The sequence below is a fragment of the Coregonus clupeaformis genome, chromosome 24 (genome assembly GCF_020615455.1).
Source record: "Coregonus clupeaformis isolate EN_2021a chromosome 24, ASM2061545v1, whole genome shotgun sequence".
NCBI classification, from domain to species: domain Eukaryota; kingdom Metazoa; phylum Chordata; class Actinopteri; order Salmoniformes; family Salmonidae; genus Coregonus; species Coregonus clupeaformis.
This window is the reverse complement of record NC_059215.1, coordinates 39849903-39872325: the sequence shown is the minus strand read 5'-3', so window position 1 is coordinate 39872325 and position 22423 is coordinate 39849903. Positions and strand designations below refer to the sequence as shown.

General features: G+C 44.9%; 1 protein-coding gene and 1 long non-coding RNA gene across 2 annotated transcripts in view; one reads left to right on the top strand and one right to left on the bottom strand.

Annotated features, from left to right (window-relative positions):
- LOC121538144 overlaps positions 1-22423 on the top strand; it is a 103961-nt gene that overhangs the window by 17242 nt on the left and 64296 nt on the right. The window lies entirely within an intron of this gene.
- The window catches only part of sema3bl (sema domain, immunoglobulin domain (Ig), short basic domain, secreted, (semaphorin) 3bl), a 53867-nt gene that overhangs the window by 5152 nt on the left and 26292 nt on the right, over positions 1-22423 (bottom strand). The window contains exons 4-14 of the mRNA XM_041845934.2: positions 18223-18342; positions 9869-9959; positions 8026-8142; positions 7602-7744; positions 4487-4601; positions 4313-4382; positions 3944-4088; positions 965-1196; positions 749-840; positions 569-610; positions 199-424 (exon numbers count right to left, since the gene is read on the bottom strand). Coding sequence (XP_041701868.1) covers positions 199-424; positions 569-610; positions 749-840; positions 965-1196; positions 3944-4088; positions 4313-4382; positions 4487-4601; positions 7602-7744; positions 8026-8142; positions 9869-9959; positions 18223-18342 — 1393 coding nt within the window. The remainder of the gene's footprint in view (positions 1-198; positions 425-568; positions 611-748; positions 841-964; positions 1197-3943; positions 4089-4312; positions 4383-4486; positions 4602-7601; positions 7745-8025; positions 8143-9868; positions 9960-18222; positions 18343-22423) is intronic.

The following is a 22423-nucleotide window of genomic DNA, read 5'->3' as shown; positions in this document are numbered from 1 at the left end:
CAAATCTTTTCTCTTTCTTTCCTTCTCTCTCTTCCTCTTTCTCTCCACCACACACTTTCTCTTTAAGTCACTGCCCCACACTCTCTCTGTCTCCCTCCTTCTCTCCTTCTCTCCCCCGATAACCCTTTCTCCCCCATCACCTCTCTCCCCCGTTCCACCCCCCACCCCTCCCTCTCCCTCCCCCTCCCCCTCTCTCACCATTGAGGTTCTGGTCCATACACTGCAGGGCGGGGTTGCCGTGCCTGATGTCCTGGCGTCGGTAGCGACGTTTGCTGAGCGAGGTGTAGCGGGTGCAGGAGGTGCCGTCCCAGGCACAGTAGGGATCTCTGGCCAGGCAGCACTCAGCGCAGGCCTTCCCATACGTCTCACACCTGTGGAGCCTCAGCTGAGCCACACCCAATGGAGAACCCACGTACAGTGCTTGCTGTGTGGGGAAAGGGATCAGAGTACAACCAGAGAATGAGAATCGAATGTCTAGGCTATTGGATTTATCATAAAGTAGGCTTCAGTGCGTGCAGGTCTTCTCTAAGTAAACGTGAACTGTGATAAAGAATGAACATTTACTCACCCTTTTTACTGAGATGTCCAAAGAGGTAATGGGAGTTGGCACCTTGGTAAAATGAGAATATTACATTTAATTCGCATTCAGACATTATGAAAGGGTTTGGCTTTTAAATACACAGTGGGGATATGAAGTGGAGGAGGAGGAGGAGGAGGAGAAAGGAGAAGTATAATGTTATCTAGTTACCTTAAAGACCTGCAGCTCCTCCAGAGTGACCTCCTCTGTGTCCAGAGAGTTGCCACTGCGCAGGGCGATGACCTTCAGCACCGTGCCTATGTCTGGGGTCAGAGGTCAAGGGTCAAAATGGTCAACTGAGCAATCACAATACAAACTGGTTTCCTAACCAATCACCACTATGTCTAACTACAGAAAACGGCTAAGTGTGATCCATTTGTGACTGACCTGTGCCTATGAACATAACGTCATACTGTCCATCCTCAGCCTCCACGCGGTCCACCACGATTTGTTTGAGGCGGTAGGGCACGTTGGCCTTGACCAGCACAGGCTGCCTCATGGCCGGGTACACCGGGCGCCACATCAGGGGGTGACCCCGGGCAAACTGAAGCACTGCGTCTGGGAAGTCCTTGGTACTGCCAAACTGTCTGCCAGGCTGGTTGGTGATCTTACTGGGGCACTGAAGACAGGAGGAGAGAGAGGACCTCTTTAGTAATCATGTTATAAAAACATATGGAAATGTAAAAGGGTTTAGTGGAATGTGATATGAATGCTTTATGCAGTTGTGTTTTTAGAGATCACTTGATATGTTATGTGGTAAGTTAGGTCTGTGTTTTTCTGTGACTCCCTGACAATGTATGACTGGGAGTCATATTCAACACTGTGCTTGAGAAGATTTCTTCAAATTCTGTCATAACATTGACTAATCCATAGGCATTTTTGACAGGGTTGAAACATATCATTTCAGTTAATGTAAGTTGGAATTGACATGGAATTTCACCACAGAAGCCTATTTAAATTCCTGAATTGACTGGAATTCATGAGGAACTGATCCCAACTCTGATGTCTGACCCAGTGGTAACTAACCACTTTAACCGCTTGCAATCACTGGAAAGAGCTACAGTAAGTGAAAACGGGTGAGAAAGAAAGGAGGAGAATGAAAAAAAAATATTTGGCACATTTTTATCTACTCCCATTATGGGTGTGAAAAGTATGCACAGCCCCTAAGCACTAAATCACAGAAAAGTGCGCAATTACATAATAGCCTTCAGAAACAGTACAGTAATCTCTGTTAGCGGTAGGAGATGACAGCCAAATGTCTCCACAGTGCAAGACTTAGGCAGCTTCCCAAATGGCACCCTAAAGCCATGGTCAAAAGTAGTGCACTGAGTGTACAAAACATGACATAAACTGACCAGGTGAATCCAGGTGAAAGCTATGATCCCTTATTGATGTCACCTGATAAATCCACTTCAATCAGTGTAGATGAAGGGGAGGAGACAGGTTAAAGAAGGACTGTTAAGCCTTGAGACAATGGATTGTGTATGTGTGCCGTTCAGAGGGTGAATGGACAATAAAACATATTTGGGTGCCTTTGAACGGGGTATGGTACTAGGTGCAAGGCGTACCAGTTTGAGTGTGTCAAGAACTGCAACGCTGGTGGGTTTTTCAGGCTCAACAGTTTCCTGTGTGTCTCAAGAATGGTCCACCACCCAAAGGACATCCAGCCAACTTGACACAAATGTGTGAAGTATTGGAGTCAACATGGGCCAGCATCCCTGTGGAACGCTTTCGACACCTTGTAGAGTCCATGCTCAGATGAATTGAGGCTGTTCTGAGGGCAAAAGGGGGTGCAACTCAATATTAGGAATGTGGTGTTCCTAATGTTTTGTGCACTCAGTGTATAGGGAATAGGGTGCCATTTGGAACCCACACAGAGCTAAGTCAGTCAACTCTATACTGATAGAGTCATTTAGGGTGTCTATGGATCATTGGTGAACCTCGGGAATGAGCAGACTGTAGCAGACTCCACCAGCATAAGGAGATAGGAACATTTAGATAACCCTGGTAGAGCCTTACAGTAACAGTGTGAGGGACGGGAGAGCTGGAGAGGGCTGATCCCAGGCTGTGGGAGATCAGCATGAATTACATCAAGCTAAGACCAGGCTCTGTTGGTGAATGCAGCTAAAGTCTGGACAGAATCTCTGGACAGGAATCCAGGTGAGATTGCTTCCATTGTGTCTTCTTCTCATAACCTTTTCAGTGAGTTTTAATAAAAAGTTGATGGAAGATAGAAGGGGGAGGGTAGACCCCTGTATGACTTGATGGCAGGGGGTATAGTGAGGTTTCTCTCTCTACCTCCTACCCTCCCTCTCTCTCTGGGTTGTTCTGTGCCAGGACATTCTTCTTAATCAGGCCTGTGTGTGGAGTGAAACCACAGAGGTGCCGACTCTACTCTGACACTAGGGCCCTAAATGAGGCTAAATTACAGCGATGCGGATGAGAGGAGAACATGAGACAGAGCTGCTGAGGGGAGAGGAAAACCAGGAGGACCAACAGTAACCACACTGTCACAGCTGGACTAGCTCATTATCTCTCTCTCTCTCTCTCTCTCTCTCTCTCTCTCTCTCTCTCTCTCTCTCTCTCTGTGCAGGTTGGTTGGTCTGTCAGACACTGTCCCTCATCGTATGGCAGGCAGCAATGTAGTGCGCTGCCAACCCACAGCTCTCTGCTTCCTCCCCCAACAGGACGGGTAGCCTATTCTCATCAGAGAGGTCTTTGAAATGGTTTCAAATTTGGGGAAATGACACTCTCTAATTGTTTTATATTTTTGACATTTTGTCAGGAAATGCAGCTCTGTCTCAGGTTCTGCTGTGGTGAAGTGGTTGCACAGCCTTTCCTCTACAGGGAGCCAGGTTTTCCTGTGTCTACCCTTCTCAATGGCAAGGCTGTGCTCACTGAGCCTGTACTTTGTTAAGGTTTTCTCTCTCTCTCTCTCTCTCTCTCTCTCTCTCTCTCTCTCTCTCTCTCTCTCTCTCTCTCTCTCTCTCTCTCTCTCTCTCTCTCTCTCTCTCTCTCTCTCTCTCTCTCTCTCTCTCTCTCCCTGTCTCTCTCTCTCTTTCTCCCTCTTGTTCTCTCTCTCTCCCTCTCTCCCTGTCTCTCTCTCTTTCTCTCTATCTCCCTCTCTCCCTGTCTCTCTCTCTTTCTCTCTCTCCCTCTCTCCCTCTCTCCCTGCCTCTCTCTCTCTCTTTCTCTCTCTCTCCCTCTCTCCCTGTCTCTCTCTCTCTTTCTCGCTCTCTCCCTCTCTCCAGTTTGTACACCTGCTCTCTCTCACACAAGCAGGCTGACATGGAGGCTGAAATATAGTGTTATTGTGTAGATACGGCACAGTAGCCTGCAGTAGGGTATTGTAAGGGTACTACTCACCACCCCAGGTCTTGGATAGGGCACTCTGCCCTCGTAAGCCCCCCACTGATAGTCAGGTCCCTCCTTGTGCGCAAACGGCCCATTGAAGGCTTCCCGGATGTCTGCCATACGGTACACACACACTGCAAAGCCCTGGAACACGTTACTAGGGGAGAGAGGAATGTTTAATGTCAGTGATTGATTTCATTAAGGTTTAGTTCCTCAATGGTACATGTTAAAGCTACAGACTGGAACTCACAAAACAACAAAATGGCTGCCTTGACACTTGTTTTGGTAAACAGCCAAAGGATGGGGCTGGAGAAATGTAACCACTCTCAAATTCATAGACGGAGCTATGGATGTGTGTAACCATGTGTGTGCGGAGCTCACCTAATGGTGCTGAAGATGGCATAAACATCTGGGTTCTTCTCATCCTTGCCTCTGAGCAGGAAAATACCCTCTGTGAAATATAGAGTACTTTTGTGAGTGTGTTCAAGTTTTGTGCCTGCAAGAATACATTATTTGCATAAATTATTTGTGCAAGTGTGTTTGTATGTGTCTCACCCAGCTCGTCGAAGTGTGTGTTGATGCCATGAGGCCCAGGTACAGAACACACCAGTCTGGCCTTGATGAAGGTACTCCATTTATTCACCAGAACTCTCTGTCCACCTGCATCATTCTGTAGGAGGACACAGACAACACAATACCATCACCATGATCATCATCAACAACACATCTCTATCACGCAGAGAACACACACACTATCCACTGAGAATATCCAAACACCCAATTCTCTGTAAGGGAAGAGAGCGAGCGAGCGAGCGAGCGAGAGAGAGAGAGAGAGAGAGAGAGAGAGAGAGAGAGAGAGAGAGAGAGAGAGAGAGAGAGAGAGAGAGAGAGAGAGAGAGAGAGAGAGAGAGAGAGAGAGAGAGAGAGAGAGAGAGAGAGAGAGAGAGAGAGAGAGAGAGAGAGCCTAATGGAGACAAACAAAGAGAGGTTATCAGTTACACCCAAACAAGGAATAACCATTATCTATACAGCAGCAGGACAAAAAAATCAGAGCAGAGCACCTGTAGACTACATTCATGCAAAAACACAATAGAGCATAGAAGTACATGGTTAATTACCTATGTCTGGCCTCTCCTGTGGGAAAGTTGTCTAGTAAACCCTTCTATAACCATACACTGGACAGTGGGGAGCCAAAGAGCACGTGGCTATGGAGATATAATGACAGGAGCTTTTCTTCTCATCCATACTGTATTATACGGTATTGTTGCAGAGCTAGCATACAAGCAGACAGGGTCGTTTAATAGACACCAGGGCTGTGTAAACTGTCTGGGATCAGCTCAAACACAGATAATTGCTTTCTTGTCAGGATCTGGTTCTGTTCTGGTGGAACTGACAATAAAAGACAGTGGAGAGATATTTGGGGGGGATTGGGGGGACTGTGTGAGTGTGTGTGTGTGTGTGTGTGTGTGTGTGTGTGTGTGTGTGTGTGTGTGTGTGTGTGTGTGTGTGTGTGTGTGTGTGCATGCGTGTGAACAATATACATATAAGTGTGAGCATAGGAATGTTATACTATGCATTGTCTACACTCTAAAGCAGAGTCTCTTGGGGACACCTGTAGCCAGCTGTGATGTGTGTGTGTACAGTCGTGGTCAAAAGTTTTGAGAATGACACAAATACTAATTTTCACAAAGTCTGCTGCCTCAGTTTTGATGATGGCAATTTGCACATACTCCAGAATGTCATGAAGAGTGATCAGATGAATTGCAATTAATAGCAAAGTCCCTCTTTGCCATGAAAATGAACTTAATCCCCAAAAAACATTTCCACTGCATTTCAGCCCTGCCACAAAAGGACCAGCTGCCATCATGTCAGTGATTCTCTTGTTAACGCAGGTGAGAGTGTTGACGAGGACAAGGCTGGAGATCACTCTGTCATGCTGATTGAGTTAGAATAATGGACTGGAAGCTTTAAAAGGAGGTTGGTGCTTGTAATCATTGTTCTTCCTCTGTTAACCATGGTTACCTGCAAGGAAACACGTGCCGTCATCATTGCTTTGCACAAAAAGGTCTTCAAAGGCAAGGATATTGCTGCTAGTAAGATTGCACCTAAATCAATCATTTATCGGATCATCAAGAACTTAAAGGAGAGAGGTTCAATTGTTGTGAAGAAGGCATCAGGGCGCCCAAGAAAGTCCAGCAAGAGCCAGGACCGTCTCCTAAAGTTGATTCAGCTGTGGGATCGGGGCACCACCAGTGCAGAGCTTGCTCAGGAATGGCAGCAGGCAGGTGTGAGTGCATCTGCACGCACAGTGAGGCGAAGACTTTTGGAGGATTGCCTGGTGTCAAGAAGGGAAGCAAAGAAGCCACTTCTCTCCAGGAAAAACATCAGGGACAGACTGATATTCTGCAAAAGGTACAGCGATTGGACTGCTGAGGACTGGGGTAAAGTCATTTTCTCTGATGAATCCCCTTTCCGATTGTTTGGGGCATCCGGAAAACACCTTGTTCGAAGAAGACAAGGTGAGCGCTACCATCAGTCCTGTGTCATGCCAACAGTAAAGCATCCTGAAACCATTCATGAGTGGGGTTGCTTCTCAGCCAAGGGAGTGGGCTCACTCACAAGTTTGCCTAAGAACACAGCCATGAATAAAGAATGGTACCAACGCATCCTCCGAGAGCAACTTCTCCCAACCATCCAAGAACAGTTTGGTGACGAACAATGCCTTTTCCAGCATGATGGAGCACCTTGCCATAAGGCAAAAGTGATAACTAAGTGGCTCGGGGAACAAAAACATCGACATTTTGGGTCCATGGCCAGGAAACTCCCCAGACCTTAATCCCATTGAGAACTTGTGGTCAATCCTCGAGAGGCGGGTGGACAAACAAAACCCCACAAATTCTGACAAACTCCAAGCATTGATTATGCAAGAATGGGCTGCCATCAGTCAGGATGTGGCAAAGAAGTTAATTGACAGCATGCCAGGGCGGATTGCAGGTCTTGAAAAAGAAGGGTCAACACTGCAAATATTGACTCTTTGCATAAACTTAATGTAACTGTCAATAAAAGCCTTTGACACTTATGGAATGCTTGTAATTATACTTTAGTATACCATAGTAACATCTGACAAAAAATATATCATAACACTGAAGCAGCGAACTTTGTGAAGACCAACACTTGTGTCATTCTCAAAACTTTTGACCACGACTGTATGTGCACGTGCGTATACGTGTCAGAAGGGATGTATGACTGTGTGAGAGAGATGGGAGGTATGCACGCTCTGACTCTCATACCAGAGCACATTCGACAGCTGTATGTGTATGAACGAAGAAAGACGCCAATTGTTGGGGAATGTCAGCTCTTCCCAGAGCTGGCCAGACGCTTGTCTCTCCCTCTCCATCTGCCTCTGTGGCCTGGCTTAACCATTATAGACCCTCTCTGTAAGGCAATATTCCAAGCACATCTCCCCGTAATGAAACGTTAAACTCTCACTATGTCAGGGCTGAAGCCCCATTGTGGAAATCACCCACAGCCTTAATCCAGTTCCCAAGACCCAGATCATGACGTGGTCTAAGAGGGGGTGAAGACTGACCTGGGGGGTCCTGGAGTCCTGGAAAATTAACCATCAGCCACCAGAGTCAATAATAACAATGAGAATGTATGGTTCTCCTACCGCACATACTCGTCCCACGCGGGTGTGGATGGCTCCCTCCCTGTCTCCGGCCTCCATGGCCTTCTCCGTGAAGAAGAAGTACACTTTGTCATTGTCACGGTCATCGTTATCAGGGATGAGGTGGGCCGCAACAAACTTAGGATCTGGAGAGAGAGGGGAAGGGAGAGAGAGAGAGAGAGAGAGAGAGAGAGAGAGAGAGAGAGAGAGAGAGAGAGAGAGAGAGAGAGAGAGAGAGAGAGAGAGAGAGAGAGAGAGAGAGAGAGAGAGAGAAAGAGAGGGAGAAAAAGAAAGAGAGAGAACAGGAATTAGTTTGCCAGGTAGTGTCTATGGAAGTTGTAAGAACCAAGTTGTATATAATAGATGTATAGTATTTATTTTAGGTGTGTATTCAATGTGGGCGGTGAGTACAGTATAGTTCCAGTACCATGGAGTAGTTTCTGGTCTGTCTCAGTCCTCATGGTGGAGCGACCTCCCAGACTACGGAAGATCACTGAGTCTCTACCCAGGAAGTCTGCAGTCAGCCCTGTGTAAAGCTCCCCACCTGGGAACAGACAGAGAGAACAGGATGGAGGGAGAGAGGAGGGGAGGGGGAGATAGTAGAGACAGAAAAGAGAGGAACGGGGATGAAGGAAGAGAAGAGGGAACAGAGAATGGAGAGACGAGAGGAGTGAAGAAGAAGGCAAGGGTGAAGGGAGAGGAGAGAAGAAGAGAGAGTGGGAAGAGGAGGGGGGACAATGGGAAGCGAACAGAAAAGAAGGGGCAGAGAGGAGGGAAATGAGAGAAGTGATGACGAGATGAAAGGAGATGTGGAAGGATCAGGAAATAAGGAATGGCAGGGGAGAAATTGAATGACGAGAGGAATGCAAAATTGGCCAACATAGTAGACAAATTCTGAAACACTACCACCTCCTGAACATACCGCAAACCACATGTCCAGCTTCCCTAGAGAAGGTTCATAGACTGATCAGAGATCAGATCATCTGTCTGTAACAGTATCTCCCACTGAATCAGACAGCATCCCCAAATGAACTAGGATCAAATGATACGCTATCCCTGCTCTACATGATAAAGAGCTCAGGTCCTGTTCCTAACAAGAGTATATTCACCTAAATGAGCCGTGTCACAGATAGAGCACGGCTCACTGTCATCACTTCACTGACTGAGGATGTATGTGCCTGTGTGTGTGTGTGTGTGTGTGTGTGTGTGTGTGTGTGTGTGTGTGTGTGTGTTCTATGGCTCCAGTGATCGTATCCCAGCCAAGGAGCTCAATTGTAATAGCAGCTAGCTGTACAGAGACAGTGGGGTTGCCTTACACCCCTGAGTATGCACAAACAGATACGCAGTCTGTGTCCTAGTTCCACCGAGTTCTGAGCCATGTGATTAATACAGACTTTACTGAAAGGCAATAGTTTCTTATAATAGCTGACCCCAGAGATAGGGGAGATGCAGAGATACATCTGGGGGATGTGTGTGTTTGTGAGGGTATAAGGGCTACTGACCTCCATGTCCTCCTCCTTCCAAAGAGCTCTCTTTACTAATGTGACAAATACCCTCTCTTCCTCTCTCCCTGTTATCTTTTTCTCCCTCTCCATCTACCCTTCTCTTTCTCTCTATTCGCTATTTTTTCCTTCTTCCTTTCCCCTCTCTCTCTCTCTCTGATTAATCTATACATTTGAAATCCCTAAATAAAAGGTTTGACAGCAGTGACTCCTTAATCATGATTAAAAGGTCCATTCAGAAGGAACAGATAATAGATGTGTGTAAAACATGTACGTAACTTGTATCTACACTATGTGTGTGTGTGTCTATGTTTAGTGTGGTTTTCCATGCTAGCTTTATACAGTGTATGTGAGTGAGCTTTGGTGGAATATTTCTTTGTTTTTGTAGGGTTGTTTGTTTGTATATCAGTGTATCAGTCCAATGTTCTTTTGTGTATCCGTGTGCTCAAGGCTAGAATGCTAGGCCTTTGGCCGTCCCTGTGTGTCTGCCTGCCAGATGCAATGCATTTTGGGACAGATCCTCGGGTTTGTGGGGTTCAGACGCAAAGTGGATTGAGGCGGGGTGGGAAGACACACACACACACACACACACAGTACTTTTCACCCCTGCATGTCGATGCAATAAATCACTTATTTCACAAGCTAAATGTCAAATGACAACAATAGAGGAACACCCTTACTACAGTGTATCTCCCAGAGCCAGAAACCTCTCTCCGCTGTTGTATTGAAATAAACATACTATATAATAACAAAGAGGACAGGACCTACCAGTAAAGGTGCTTGCAAAGGGGAGGCTGGGGTCGTGAGGAACCTTCCCCCGTCCGTTCTCCACATTGGTAGGGTCCATGGTGAAAACATGCTGTTATGGGAAAAATATAGACAAAACATGTGGTTAGGAAAAAGTCAGATATCACATTTAATTAAAATATGATTTGAATGTTTACCTTTATGCACCCTAAGGCAAAATGGCTTCAATTCCTGAACTAATTGTAAATATTTCAACATCGCTCTAATTTATTGTATCTCTATGCCCTAGTATGGTAGTGACTCTTTGACTGTGGTGATGTCATCAGTGAGGGACAGGGGTTACACAGTGAGAGTGTGGACGGACAGAGACAGACAGGACGACAGGATGAGCTCCAAGTGAATCAGGACCCATATGAATGACCTCTCTGTGAACTCTCCACTAGTCTCCAGCTCTGGGTGTAAGTTCCCAGTGCAGACAATAGGATCATTGTGGTTCACTGGTTGTATGACATTGAAGTCAGCAGGATAAAAATACACTTACTAACGCTACGCCCAACAGTATGATTAAAATAACGCTGTATTTCCTTGATTTAACATCTCTTTCCAGTAAGTGCCCTTCCCAGCCCAGCTAGCACATTTGGTTCCTTGGAAGATGTGGGAACGTACGTTTTTGGTTTCACATTGGTTCTGGGAACTAAGCCATACGTTTTCTGACCAGTATTTTTATTTTTTTACATTCTGTGAACGTAAGTGAACATTTAGCCTCTTCTGAGAACATACATTTTTAGGTTGCAGGGAGGCTCTAAGAATGTTTTACTATGGTTCCCTGAAAGTTTTCCTGGGAGGTTTTATTAACATTCTGAGAAAGGAAATTATAGGTTATTTGAAGGTAATTAAATAACGTTCTGAGAACATTCTCTAAATGTTGTGAATGTTTCTAATGAAATTTAAAGGTTATTTTATGTTTTTGCTTGGGCTATCTGGGAGTGGTCTGAGTGGGGAGGGAAAAACTGAAAACTAGCTTTTATTGGCAGAGAGGTTTGGAACTCTCCAAAACTCCATCCCATCAAAACAGACTGAAATTTCAGGCGGTCTTTTCAAACAACGATTACACTAAAAGGGCATTATCATAATATTCACAATTTCGCTACATTTTAGTCATTTAGCGGACGCTCTTATCCAGAGCGACTTACAGTTAGTGAGTGCATACATTTTTTTCTTCATACTGGTGCCCCGTGGGAATCGAACCCACAACCCTGGTGTTGCAAGCGCCATGCTCTACCAACTGAGCTACATGGGACTGGTATACTACAACCTCATAGTGTGGAAATATACACTGAGTGTAAGAAAACATTAGGAACACCTGTTCTTTCAATGACATAGACTGACCAGGTGAATCCAGGTGAAAGCTATGATCCCTTATTGATGTGTTAAATCCACTTCAATCAGTGTAGATGGAGAGGAGACCCTCTAGAGTCTAAGCCCTGTCTAAGCCGGGGAGGGGGGGGTTCTACTAAGCTAACATACAGAATTGTTTTAAGATGGTCATACCAAGGATCATTTAGCTATTTGATTTAGAATTTTAAGACCCCTTAAGGTATCAAAAAATATATACTGATGAAACATTGAATTTGGCATTACTGCTATTAGCCCATAGATATGCATTGAATAACAGATTCACTACACGGAACAACAGATAGTCCCACAAAAAATCTAAAGGAAGTTTGTTCTGAAGTGTCTGTCCTATATCTGAGAGATATAAGAAAGATCAGGAAAATATTTATATTTATTTTTACATTTATTTAACCCCTTATTTTAGCCACTAAACTATCTCCATATATACTGTACTTCCATTCATTTTTTAAACTAGTACCGGGGACCTTCAGACAAGTCTTATGTGGCTTGTGGGCATCCTAGAGCAAAACAACTGACATGTACGTGTTCATGAGAGACTTACCCTTCCACAGAGGGGTCATATTAGTGTGTACAGACAGAAGTTGGCAGAAGAGGCTGCACCGACTTCACACTAGTCCCGCTTGTGGGGGTCGTAGAGCAAACGGAGAACACCATTGTGTTCATGAGAGTCGAGAAGGGTGTTCAAGAGGGGTCATAATAATTTGTAGGCCAAACCGTTCGGGCGCTTTAGACGTTTTCGTGAGAAGATCAATTTTGGGAATTGTCTTATGGTCTGACAAACACCATAAGATGCAGATGCGGAAGGGCGATATCGGCCGATGCGGTGGATTGCGATGCAGCCCATGTAAAAAAACTGATATCTCTAGCTTAAAAACAGATTTTGATGAGGATTTTTTAAAATCATCTTAATTAGAAGGAAATATAGGGTTAATTATTTTTAAGCCTTGAGACAATTGAGACATGGATTGTGTATGTGTGCCATTCAGAGAGTGAATGGGCAAGACAAAATATGTAACTGCCTTTGAACAGGGTATGTTAGTAGTAGGTTTGAGTGTGTCAAGAACTGCAACGATACTGGGTTTTTCACGTTCAACAGTTACCTGTGTGTATCAAGAACGGTCCACCACCCAAAGGACATCCAGCCAACTTGATACTGTGGGAAGCATTGTAGTCAACATGTGCCAGCATCCCTGTGGAACGCATGACACCTTGTAGAGTGTAAAAGTTTGGATACACCTACTCATTCAAGGGTTTTTCTTTAGTTTTACTATTTTCTACATTGTAGAATAATAGTGAAGACATCAAAACTATGAAATAACACATGTAGTCACCCAAAAAATATATTTGAGATTTGAGTTTCTTCAAACTAGCCACCCTTTGCCTTCATGACAGATTTGCACACTCTTGGCATTCAACCAGCTTCATGAGGTACATTTACATTTTAGTCATTTAGCAGACACTCTTATCCAGAGCGACTTACAGTTAGTGAATACATATTTTTTTATACTGGCCCCCCGTGGGAATAGAACCCACAACCCTGGCGTTGCAAACGCCATGCTCTATCAACTGAGCTACATCACCTGGAATGCATTTCAATTAACAGGTGTGCCTTGTTAAAAGTTAATTTGTGGAATTTCTTTCCTTCTTCATGCATTTGAGCCAATCAGTTGTGTTGTGACAAGGTAGCGGTGGTATACAGAAGATAGCCCTATTTGGTAAAATACCAAGTCCATATTATGGCAAGAACAGCTCAAATAAGCAAAGAGAAACGACAGTCCAGCATTACTTTAAGACATGAAGGTCAGTCAATCTGGAAAATGTTAAGAACGTTTCTTCAAGTGAAGTCGCAAAAACCATCAAGCGCTATGATGAAACTGGCTCTCATGAGGACCGCCACAGGAAAGGAAAACCCAGAGTTACCTCAGCTGCAGAGGATAAGTTCATTAGAGTTACCAGCCTCAGAAATTGCAGCCCAATCACAGAGTTCAAGTAACAGACACATCTCAACAACAACTGTTCAGAGGACACTGCGTGAATCAGGCCTTCATGGTCGTGAAGCATTGAGGAGGAGGTGCGATGGTGTGGGGGGTGCTTTGCTGTAAAAATAAAGAAAAACCCTGGAATGAGTAGGTGTGTCCAAACTTTTGACTGGTACTGTATATATTTTTAAATAACGTTCTTCAATCGTTTTTTGAATGTTACTAAAGTCTTCTGAAATTCCCTCAGAACATTCTGAGAACATGTCTTTAAATAGAACCATGAGGAAACTTGTAGGAAACATATGGTTCTCGGAATGTTATGTGCTAGCTGGGTATCCTGCACCATTCCCAGAACGTTTTGGGAAGGTTGTATGCCAAATAACCTTAGGACAATTATGCTCTCACAAGCTCTAAGAAACATATGGATTCCCAGTGGTACTATGACACCTCTGCTTGCCCATAAAGTGGCACAGATGCTCAGTGAGGAGGATGTGAGGTTGAAGGTTGGCTTTGATCTCCACAATATTTCTTTCTATGGTTTCTGCATGCTGAATGTCAGGGCCTTGACCTCTAGTAAGGGTCACTATTAATAGTATAGTGACGAGTGTACAGTATATGGGACAGTCCCAGGGTATGTAGTGGGGTAGCAAAGGCCCCAGCATTGAGAGCAGCAGGTCAATAGTTCCCTATCTAAGTCAGTAGTCCCCATCTCTCTCTCTCTCTCTCTCTCTCTCTCTCTCTCTCTCTCTCTCTCTCTCTCTCTCTCTCTCTCTCTCTCTCTCTCTCTCTCTCTCTCTCTCTCTCTCTCTCTCTCTCTCTCTCTCTCTCTCTCTCTCTCTCTCTCTCTCTCTCCCTTTAGCAAGCGGTACAGGATCTCTGCTGTTGCTGTTTCTCTCAGTGAGCTAAATAAAGACAGAAACACCAGATGTTACCTTCGCCTGGGCTGTGTAACTCTCTGGCCTGCACACATACAGTACACAGTACTATACACGTACAATAGCCTCTTTTTTATCAAATCAGTTTAGTAATTATCGTGAGCAGACAATCTTCAAATTCCACTTCTGCCTCTCCTCTGCTTTCTGAATCTTCATAATTCAATCTCACTTCTCTTTTCCCCATAATCAGCTGCTCTCAACCCTTTTTCCCTTTCCATCCTTTATCTCTCCCCCTTCCTGCTCCTGATGTACAACTCTACCTTTGTCTCTCTCACTTTCCCTCTCTCTCCATAATGGCTATTTTTGGCAATACCTCATTTGTCATCCTTACTCTTTCAGCACCTCTCTTTATTTTACCACCGAACTTTTGCCTCTCCCCCCTCTCTCTGTCTCTTTCTCTCCCTCTCTAGGTACTTAATCCATCTCTCTCTCTTACCCTTTCTCTCTCTACCCCCCTCTCTCTCTCTCCCTCCCTCCTTCCCTCTGTGTTGACTCAGTGTAGAGCCAGGAGACTGGCGCTGGTCGTGTCTGCTGTTGATAAGAATGTCCAGGTCGTTCTCTACTCAGCCCTGCCAAGCCAAACACCCCATCCACCCCATTACCAAGCCTGGGCCATTGACACGACAACTGGCACTCATACACACACACACATATTCATGTGCACGCTAGCACACACACATACGCTAAGCTGCTCTCTCTCTCTCTCTGCTCCTTGGGTCAATGTGTCTGTCTTCATCCTCCATCCCTCTATCGTTCTTCTCTCCCTCTCTTTCGCTCTACAACTAAGCAAACATCCACTTCTGTCTGCACCTACAACCCTTCCCTTCTCCTTTCCTTCCTTTCCAGCTTGCTTCCTCTCTCATGCTCTCTTCATTTCTCTCTCTATGGCGAGACAGCGTGGGAAAGATGCACTCTCTGTCCTCTCTCCTGTCTGTCCATCCCTCACATTGCCCACCACCACAGTCATAACAGTAGAGAGAGAAACAGAGCAATAGAGAGATAGAAAGAGAAAAATGGAAGGTAAAGAGAGGAATACAGAGAGAACAAAAGAGAGCAAGAGAGACCTTGTTGAGACTCTGACTGTGACCGTGCCCTCTCTCTCTCCTTATCATAACAAATAGCAAACAGGTCTGTGTGTGTGTGTGTGGAAGAGGCTGGAACCTCTGGATGTTGTCATTCCTCCAATGGGGTTTATTTTCATAGCTCCAGTGTGTGTGTGTGTGTGTTTGTGTTTGTGTGTGTGTGTGTGTCATTAGCGCCAAACCTACACGGCACCCTGGGAGTCCATGCCACCCTACGGCGGGCAGCGTCACGGGGAACCCTCCATTTATTTAACCAGTCACTAACTCATTTAGGAACACACTCGTCTGTTTGCTTTCCCTCGCTTCTGAAAAGGGTGGTCGTGAACCCTTGAGGCGGGCCATGGGTGGGATGACCTTTGACCCCCAGGGTGTTTCATCTCTGTTCCAGGCCTCCCCAGGACAGGCCTGTGGTCAGCTGCTTTCTGTCTCCTCTCAATAGGACTCAGACTAGAGACAGGGGGCGGTCCTACTCTTAACCACAGACACATATATAACATGACCTGCAATCAATTCACACCTTAACACACTATTCATGTGTTGCACGTTTCGTCATAATATTGTTTTGAACGTTCGTTTTAGGATTGATGCCCAACTGAGCATTCTACTCAATGCAGTCTCAATGGGTGCTGATGAAGATTTAATCTAAAGTGCATTACTGTGGCTTGGAAACATGATGACATTTCAAAAGGAGGGAAATAATTTGTAGGACAAGCTTTTGTCATCATTGTGATGTCTCCAGATTGACGTTAGATACAGTGTAAATTTAGCTAGCTAGCTAAGATTGAGGGGAGAGCACCAACATTTTTGCTAGCTAAAGTTAGCTTTGCTAGCTATTTCTGACAAACTTTGCTAGCTGACTTTAGCATTGCTAGCTATTTCTGTAGAACTTTGCTAGCTAATGTTAGCATTGCTAGCTATTTCTGACTAACTTTGCTAGCTAACTTTAGCATTGCTAGCAATTTCTGACGAACTTTGCTAGCTCATGGCAACATTGCAATCTCTCTAAAGTAATAATGATGGCAGAGTTGTTCTCTCCTAATTATTTGTCTACTTTAGTAATGGTATCATATTTCCAGGCCACTATTGTGTACATTTGACAAAACAGTCACTAGCCCCCATTCAGAAAGACTTGGCATTAACCATCGGTCAGACATCAATATGCTGCAGCATCTGTAGAACGTTGATAGCAATCGCAACGATGCAACCAAGTGACGCAGGTGCAACCCATGAATATCCATCTGCCTACACACACAGGCACAGAGAGACATAGACACACGCGCAAGCATGTACGCACACACACACACACACACACACACTACGCTACTCTACAAAGTAGATATATTGTGTATTGTTCCCAGTGTCATGGTGAACTTGTCAGAGGCAGTAACTAAGACCTAGATTCTTTTTTATGGGGTGTCATAAACCAAAAGGCCCAAATCGCACAGAGGATGATGAATGTAGAGAGAGGGCCAACATCGCAGAACACATAACCCTCCCTACAGTTAACCCAGCAGCCCCCACCCTAACTACCAACATAGCCAACACACACACACACACACACACACACACACACACACACACACACACACACACACACACACACACACACACACACACACACACACACACACACACACACACACACACACACACACACACACAGTCTTGTACAGCTAACCTTGTGGGGACACACTTACCCTTACCCTAACCCTAACCCTAACCCTAACCCTAACCCTAACCCTAACCCTAACCCTAACCCTAACCCTAACCCTAAACCTAACCCTAGCACCTAACACTAACCCTAAAACTAACCCTAGCTCCTAACCCTAACCCTTAACCTAATTCTAACCACATTTTTGTTCATTTACTATTCTTGTGGGGACTTCTGGTCCCCACAAGAATAGTTAAACACATCCACACACACACACACACACACACACACACACACACACACACACACACAAACACTCTGAATATGACCACCACAGAGACCGCTCTTTCAATCCCTGCCTATAGCTATACACTCCTTGCCTCATATCACACACTGTTGGTGCCACAACCTCCTTCCCCCAACTTCAATAGCTGGCCCCCTCACCAACCATCCATGCCCAGTCCGACCCCCTCCTGCTGGATGAGGTACGCGGGCACTGTGTGCAGCTCTGTGGGCCCTGTGGAGGGAGATCTGTCTAGCGTGCTGCTTTAAATGGGTCCTTTCACCACATACAGGCCCTTCACACAGGGCCTCACACCAGGGCAGCAGGGCCCCGCAGGGCAGCTGCATGCTGGAGCACAACCCTGGGCCATGAGTCCACAGCCTGGAGCTCTGAGCCTGGAGCCAGAGCACTGAATGTTTACTGAGGGCTACAGCCTGCTGCCTCTTTCTGTGTAAGAGAGGGAGAGAGGCAGAGAGACTGAGCTTGAGATGATGCCGAGAGAGATAGAGAAAAAGAGAGTGCATGAGAGTTAGATAGAGAGAGAGAAAGAGAGTGCATGAGAGTTAGATTGAGAGAGAGAAAGAGAGTGCGTGAGAGTTAGATAGAGAGAGAGAAAGAGAGTGAGCGTAAAAGAGACCAGTGATAAAGACACCACTGTGTTCACAGACTGGGCACAATAAGACAGTATAAGGTATTAAATACTGCCAAATAAATGGAGAGACAGACAGAGTAGTTGGTGCTTCCATGATCACAATACCACAACTCTATAATAAGGTGAGTAGACAGAAGCAGCAAAATGAATGGGAGTCAATGGGAGTGAATGGGAGTCAATGGGAGTCAATGGGAGTCACATCAGCATAAGATCAGAGTTTTCTAACACAGGCCAGACAGACTCATCTGAATACTGGCTGCTGAAGGAGACAGTATGCAGAGCAAAACCAGGGTGACTGACACACAGCCAACTCATCTGTCAAAGCCTGTGTGTGTGTGTGTGTGTGTGTGTGTGTGTGTGATGCAGTGTGGTCTTACCTCTCCACGGTGGCCAACGTACACATAGGCACACATGGGCTGGAAGGCGCCCGTACCACAGGCCAGCAGGTGGGTGCGGTTATAGGGCTGCAGCAGGCGCACAAAGTTGCCACACTCTGTCTGTGAACACATACATACACACACACACACAGGTTAAATAAATTAAAATACACAGTACAACAGTAAACCGTCATCCAATTTCGGACAATTTTACTTGAGGGGTTTGCGTAGAACAACAAGATTAGCAATAAGGGCCGAGAACAAGAGTTGAAAAGATGAAATACAATAAACTTCAACAAACACTGGGCTTTTCAGATCTTTCCCACAGCCAAAGACAGGGCCACAGGGAGGGATCAGAGAAGAGAGAGAGAAGAGTAGTAGGAAGACATAGAGCAAGAGAAAGAGAAGAGAGAGAAGAGAAGAGAGAGAAGAGAAGAGAGAGAAGAGAAGAGAGAGAAGGGAGAGAAGAGAGAGATGAGAGAGAAGAGAGAGAAGAGAGAGAAGAGAGAAGAGAGAGAAGAGAGAGAAGAGAGAGAAGAGAGAGAAGAGAGAGAAGAGAGGGAAGAGAGAGAAGAGAGAGAAGAGAGAGAGAATAAGAGAGAGAAGAGAGAGAAGAGAGAGAAGAGAGAGAAGAGAGAGAGAATAAGAGAGAGAAGAGAGAGAAGAGAGAGAAGAGAGAAGAGAGAGAAGAGAGAGAAGAGAGAAGAGAGAGAAGAGAGAGAAGAGAGAGAAGAGAGAAGAGAGAGAAGAGAGAGAAGAGAGAAGAAAGAGAAGAGAGAGAAGAGAAGAGAGAGAAGAGAGAGAAGAGAGAGAGAATAAGAGAGGGATGATAGAAAGAGAAAGGGGACAATAGAGATCTGGAGAGAGAGAGAGAGAAGAGTAGGGCACAGCTGTATCCTTTTCTTGCCGAATCACAATAGGAGCTCAGGAGTGGTCACGGTGACCAACAGGAAACCAGCCAAGAGTGTCACTGCCCTAGGGTAACAGGGTCAAACACGTCCACTAAACGACAGAGTGTGTGTGTGTGTGTGTGTGTGTGTGTGTGTGTGTGTGTGTGTGTGTGTGTGTGTGTGTGTGTGTGTGTGTGTGTGTGTGTGTGTGTGTGTTTCTCTAGGAGACTGCTGGCCAGTCAAGCTTGCTGTGATTGCTTCCTGAAGTACTTGAGAAGAGCCATATAGGATTGGAACACACCATCTCAGTGACAGAAGCCAAATCATTTCCATAGATATGGGTTCTATTAATCATTACAGAGAGGCTTCTCCAACTCCAACAAGATGGATGCTGTGTTAGCGAGTATGGTGTAATCCACTTAAACAATACTACACACATTCAGCATGTACTCCATTGGGTGAATGCATTCCCATTTGGCTACTATTATAATATACTGTATATAGTTCACTAATGAGTTAGACGAGTGACAAATGCTTCTTAATGCGTTAGTCCATAATATTGAGTGTGTAACAGACAGGCGGGGTGGTAGGGTAATACCATCAGGATTAAGATGTTTATACTGAGGGAGGGAGACATCTTTGAAGAGCTGTTTTCAGTGTAAACAGCATGCGGTCACTGGAGAGCAATCTGCGCTGTTAACACTAACAGAAAATAAAGACCATCGCTGAGGGAAACACACTCTCAGGGCCGTAACCAGGGTCTGAGTTTTAGTGAGGTCCGGACAACTTTAAAATGCTATTTTGGAGAACAGCATAAACAAGCAAAAATGTCCCCAGCCATTATCACAATGGCTGCTGTAGCTTCATTCGCCTCAGTCGATCTACAAACACATAGCCTATTAGCTATACAATTAGCCGCTACACATTAACTCAGCACCGGGATTCAAACCTATAATTTAATATGTACAGAGGGATTTGTTAGCAGCAAAATTATTTAATTAACAAAAAGTAAACAAATGAGTTTGCTTTAAATAAATAAAATTGTTGTTGCAGTTTTACAGCTAATTTCCTGCAATTCTACACGTTTTACCATTACTTATGACATGTTAATATGATATGTGAGTGAGCGTGACTAACAAAATGAATGGGGGCCCCCTGGAGGTCTGGGCCCCAAGGCAGGTGCCCTGCGTGCCCAGTTGGTAATTTGTCCATGATTACTACAAGTTTAGATAGCTGGCTGGACTAACTAGACTAATTTACCTATCTATTATTTTTTTACTGACATGTGCAAATTGAGTGACTGTCAGTGAGTGGCATATAACAAGAGGAAAACTGCTGATGCACAAAAATACGTTTTTAAATTGTACCTTGTGTTTCTACTATTCTAACTCTCAACAGTAAGTTGAGACCCCAACTGAGTCCCTAAAAAAAAACAAGATTTGTTTTGTATTTATTTATTTTTATACCGAGGTCTGGAACTCAGTGTCCTCATATGTAGTTAAGGCCATGCACACTCACACAGAGGTGCGCACAGAGAGAGAGACACACACACTCAAAGACACACAGAGACGCAAGCACACATGCACACACAAACACACACAAACACACACACAGAGGCATTTCAAAGCTGTTTTGGAAAAAGCAGGATGCTTCAGTCTGTCCAAGTCTCTGTGGTCCACACAGCTGGAGCTTCATAGAGAAGAGAGGCCATAGAAGCAGTGTGCTGAGAAGAGGACCAGATGACCACACTGGGGATGTGAACATCGATAACTGAGATGGACACACACGACGATCCCACAACTACACCAGATCCCACACAAGCCCTGAGATACAAGCTTAAACATACAAACAATCAGACGTGCTCAACTTCTAAAGTTTAGTTTAAAAAATGTAGTCCAGCAGTAGTTTTTGATATCAGTAAGCTTAGACATACTGTAAGCCTAGAGCAATCCACAGTGTCTGTCTTGGGAATCAGAGCACTGGGATGGCAGTTGCTTATTGGTTTGTAGATAATTAAGTCACTTCCACGATTGTATCCATATACTGTAGGTAAGGTTGTACCTATTAATGAACATAGTGGAATCTTGTCTGTGGCAGTGCTGGATAATGCCAGGGCACTGTGCCAAATGGCAGCAAGCTGTTTCCAGATCCTTCATGCATGAAGTCTCTGAGTCTCACAAAATTCTTCAAAAGTAACCTACAATTCTTAAAACGTTCAAATCTCTCTCCCTCGGACTAACAACTCTCTCAAACCCACAGCCCTGTAGTCCCTGCTTTGTGATTAGCTGGTTACTTCCTGCTGAGGGAGGGGCTATGGGGCATCTAGGTCTGCTGGGGAGGGTTAATGAAATCAGGGATCATGGGGTCGCGACCTGTGAGGAAGGCCATCATAAAGCAAACACTTTAGGTGTTAGTCAGGGGTCAACCAGCGGGGTCACACAGCACCATTAGACAGCCGGTTCCCCTCCATTAGCCAGTTAATAAAATACCCTCACACGCACGCGTCTATCTCTCATCCCTTTCCTCCATCCCCTCACAGTCAACGGAAGGTAGTAGTATGCACATCCTACAGCTCCTCATACTGTATAAGCAGTGCTTCATTTATAAATCAGGAGGTTCCGGAACAGAAAGTGAGCATCAGAGGGGGGTGACCTGGGGAGCTCTGAGGTACCGGAACGCATATAAAAATAAAAAATAAACATGCATAGCATCGCATTTGCGTAATGGCATAGAGCAGTAGAGTTGAGTTTCTAACAGCAGTTGCACACATGGGGACCACATAAACCCATTTCATGCAATTCTACATCATTTTACATGACTGGAGACTTTAGCAGAATATTTTTGAATACCGCAGAAATTATAGAAAAGACAGGCTACTTTTACACTGACAAACTGAGATCAATAAAAACGACCTTGTCTTGAATCCATCAATAGTCTAAGTGTGTGGAGACACACATATTGTACAATATGAGGAGGAAATTATAGTCCTAAAAAAGCTTTCCAGTTTCACTGACTCACCCAATGATGCGCAGCTCACTCACCGGTGATACGCTGGTGACAAAAGCCTATCTCTCTCTTGTTTTACTTTGTAAAACAATGCTGTTCTCTCAATAGGCCTATTTGGAAGTTGATCAAATATTCTGGTAGCCTACAGACAGATTAGAGTCCTCTCTTTTCAGCAGGAGCTATTTGTTTCCCCCGATTGTATTTGAAATATTGCGAAAGGCCTGTTTTGGCTGCATGCTGTTTACTGACTACACACAATCCACAGCTAGGCTATAAAAAAAGATTACAGGCCTACTCCTGGTGTA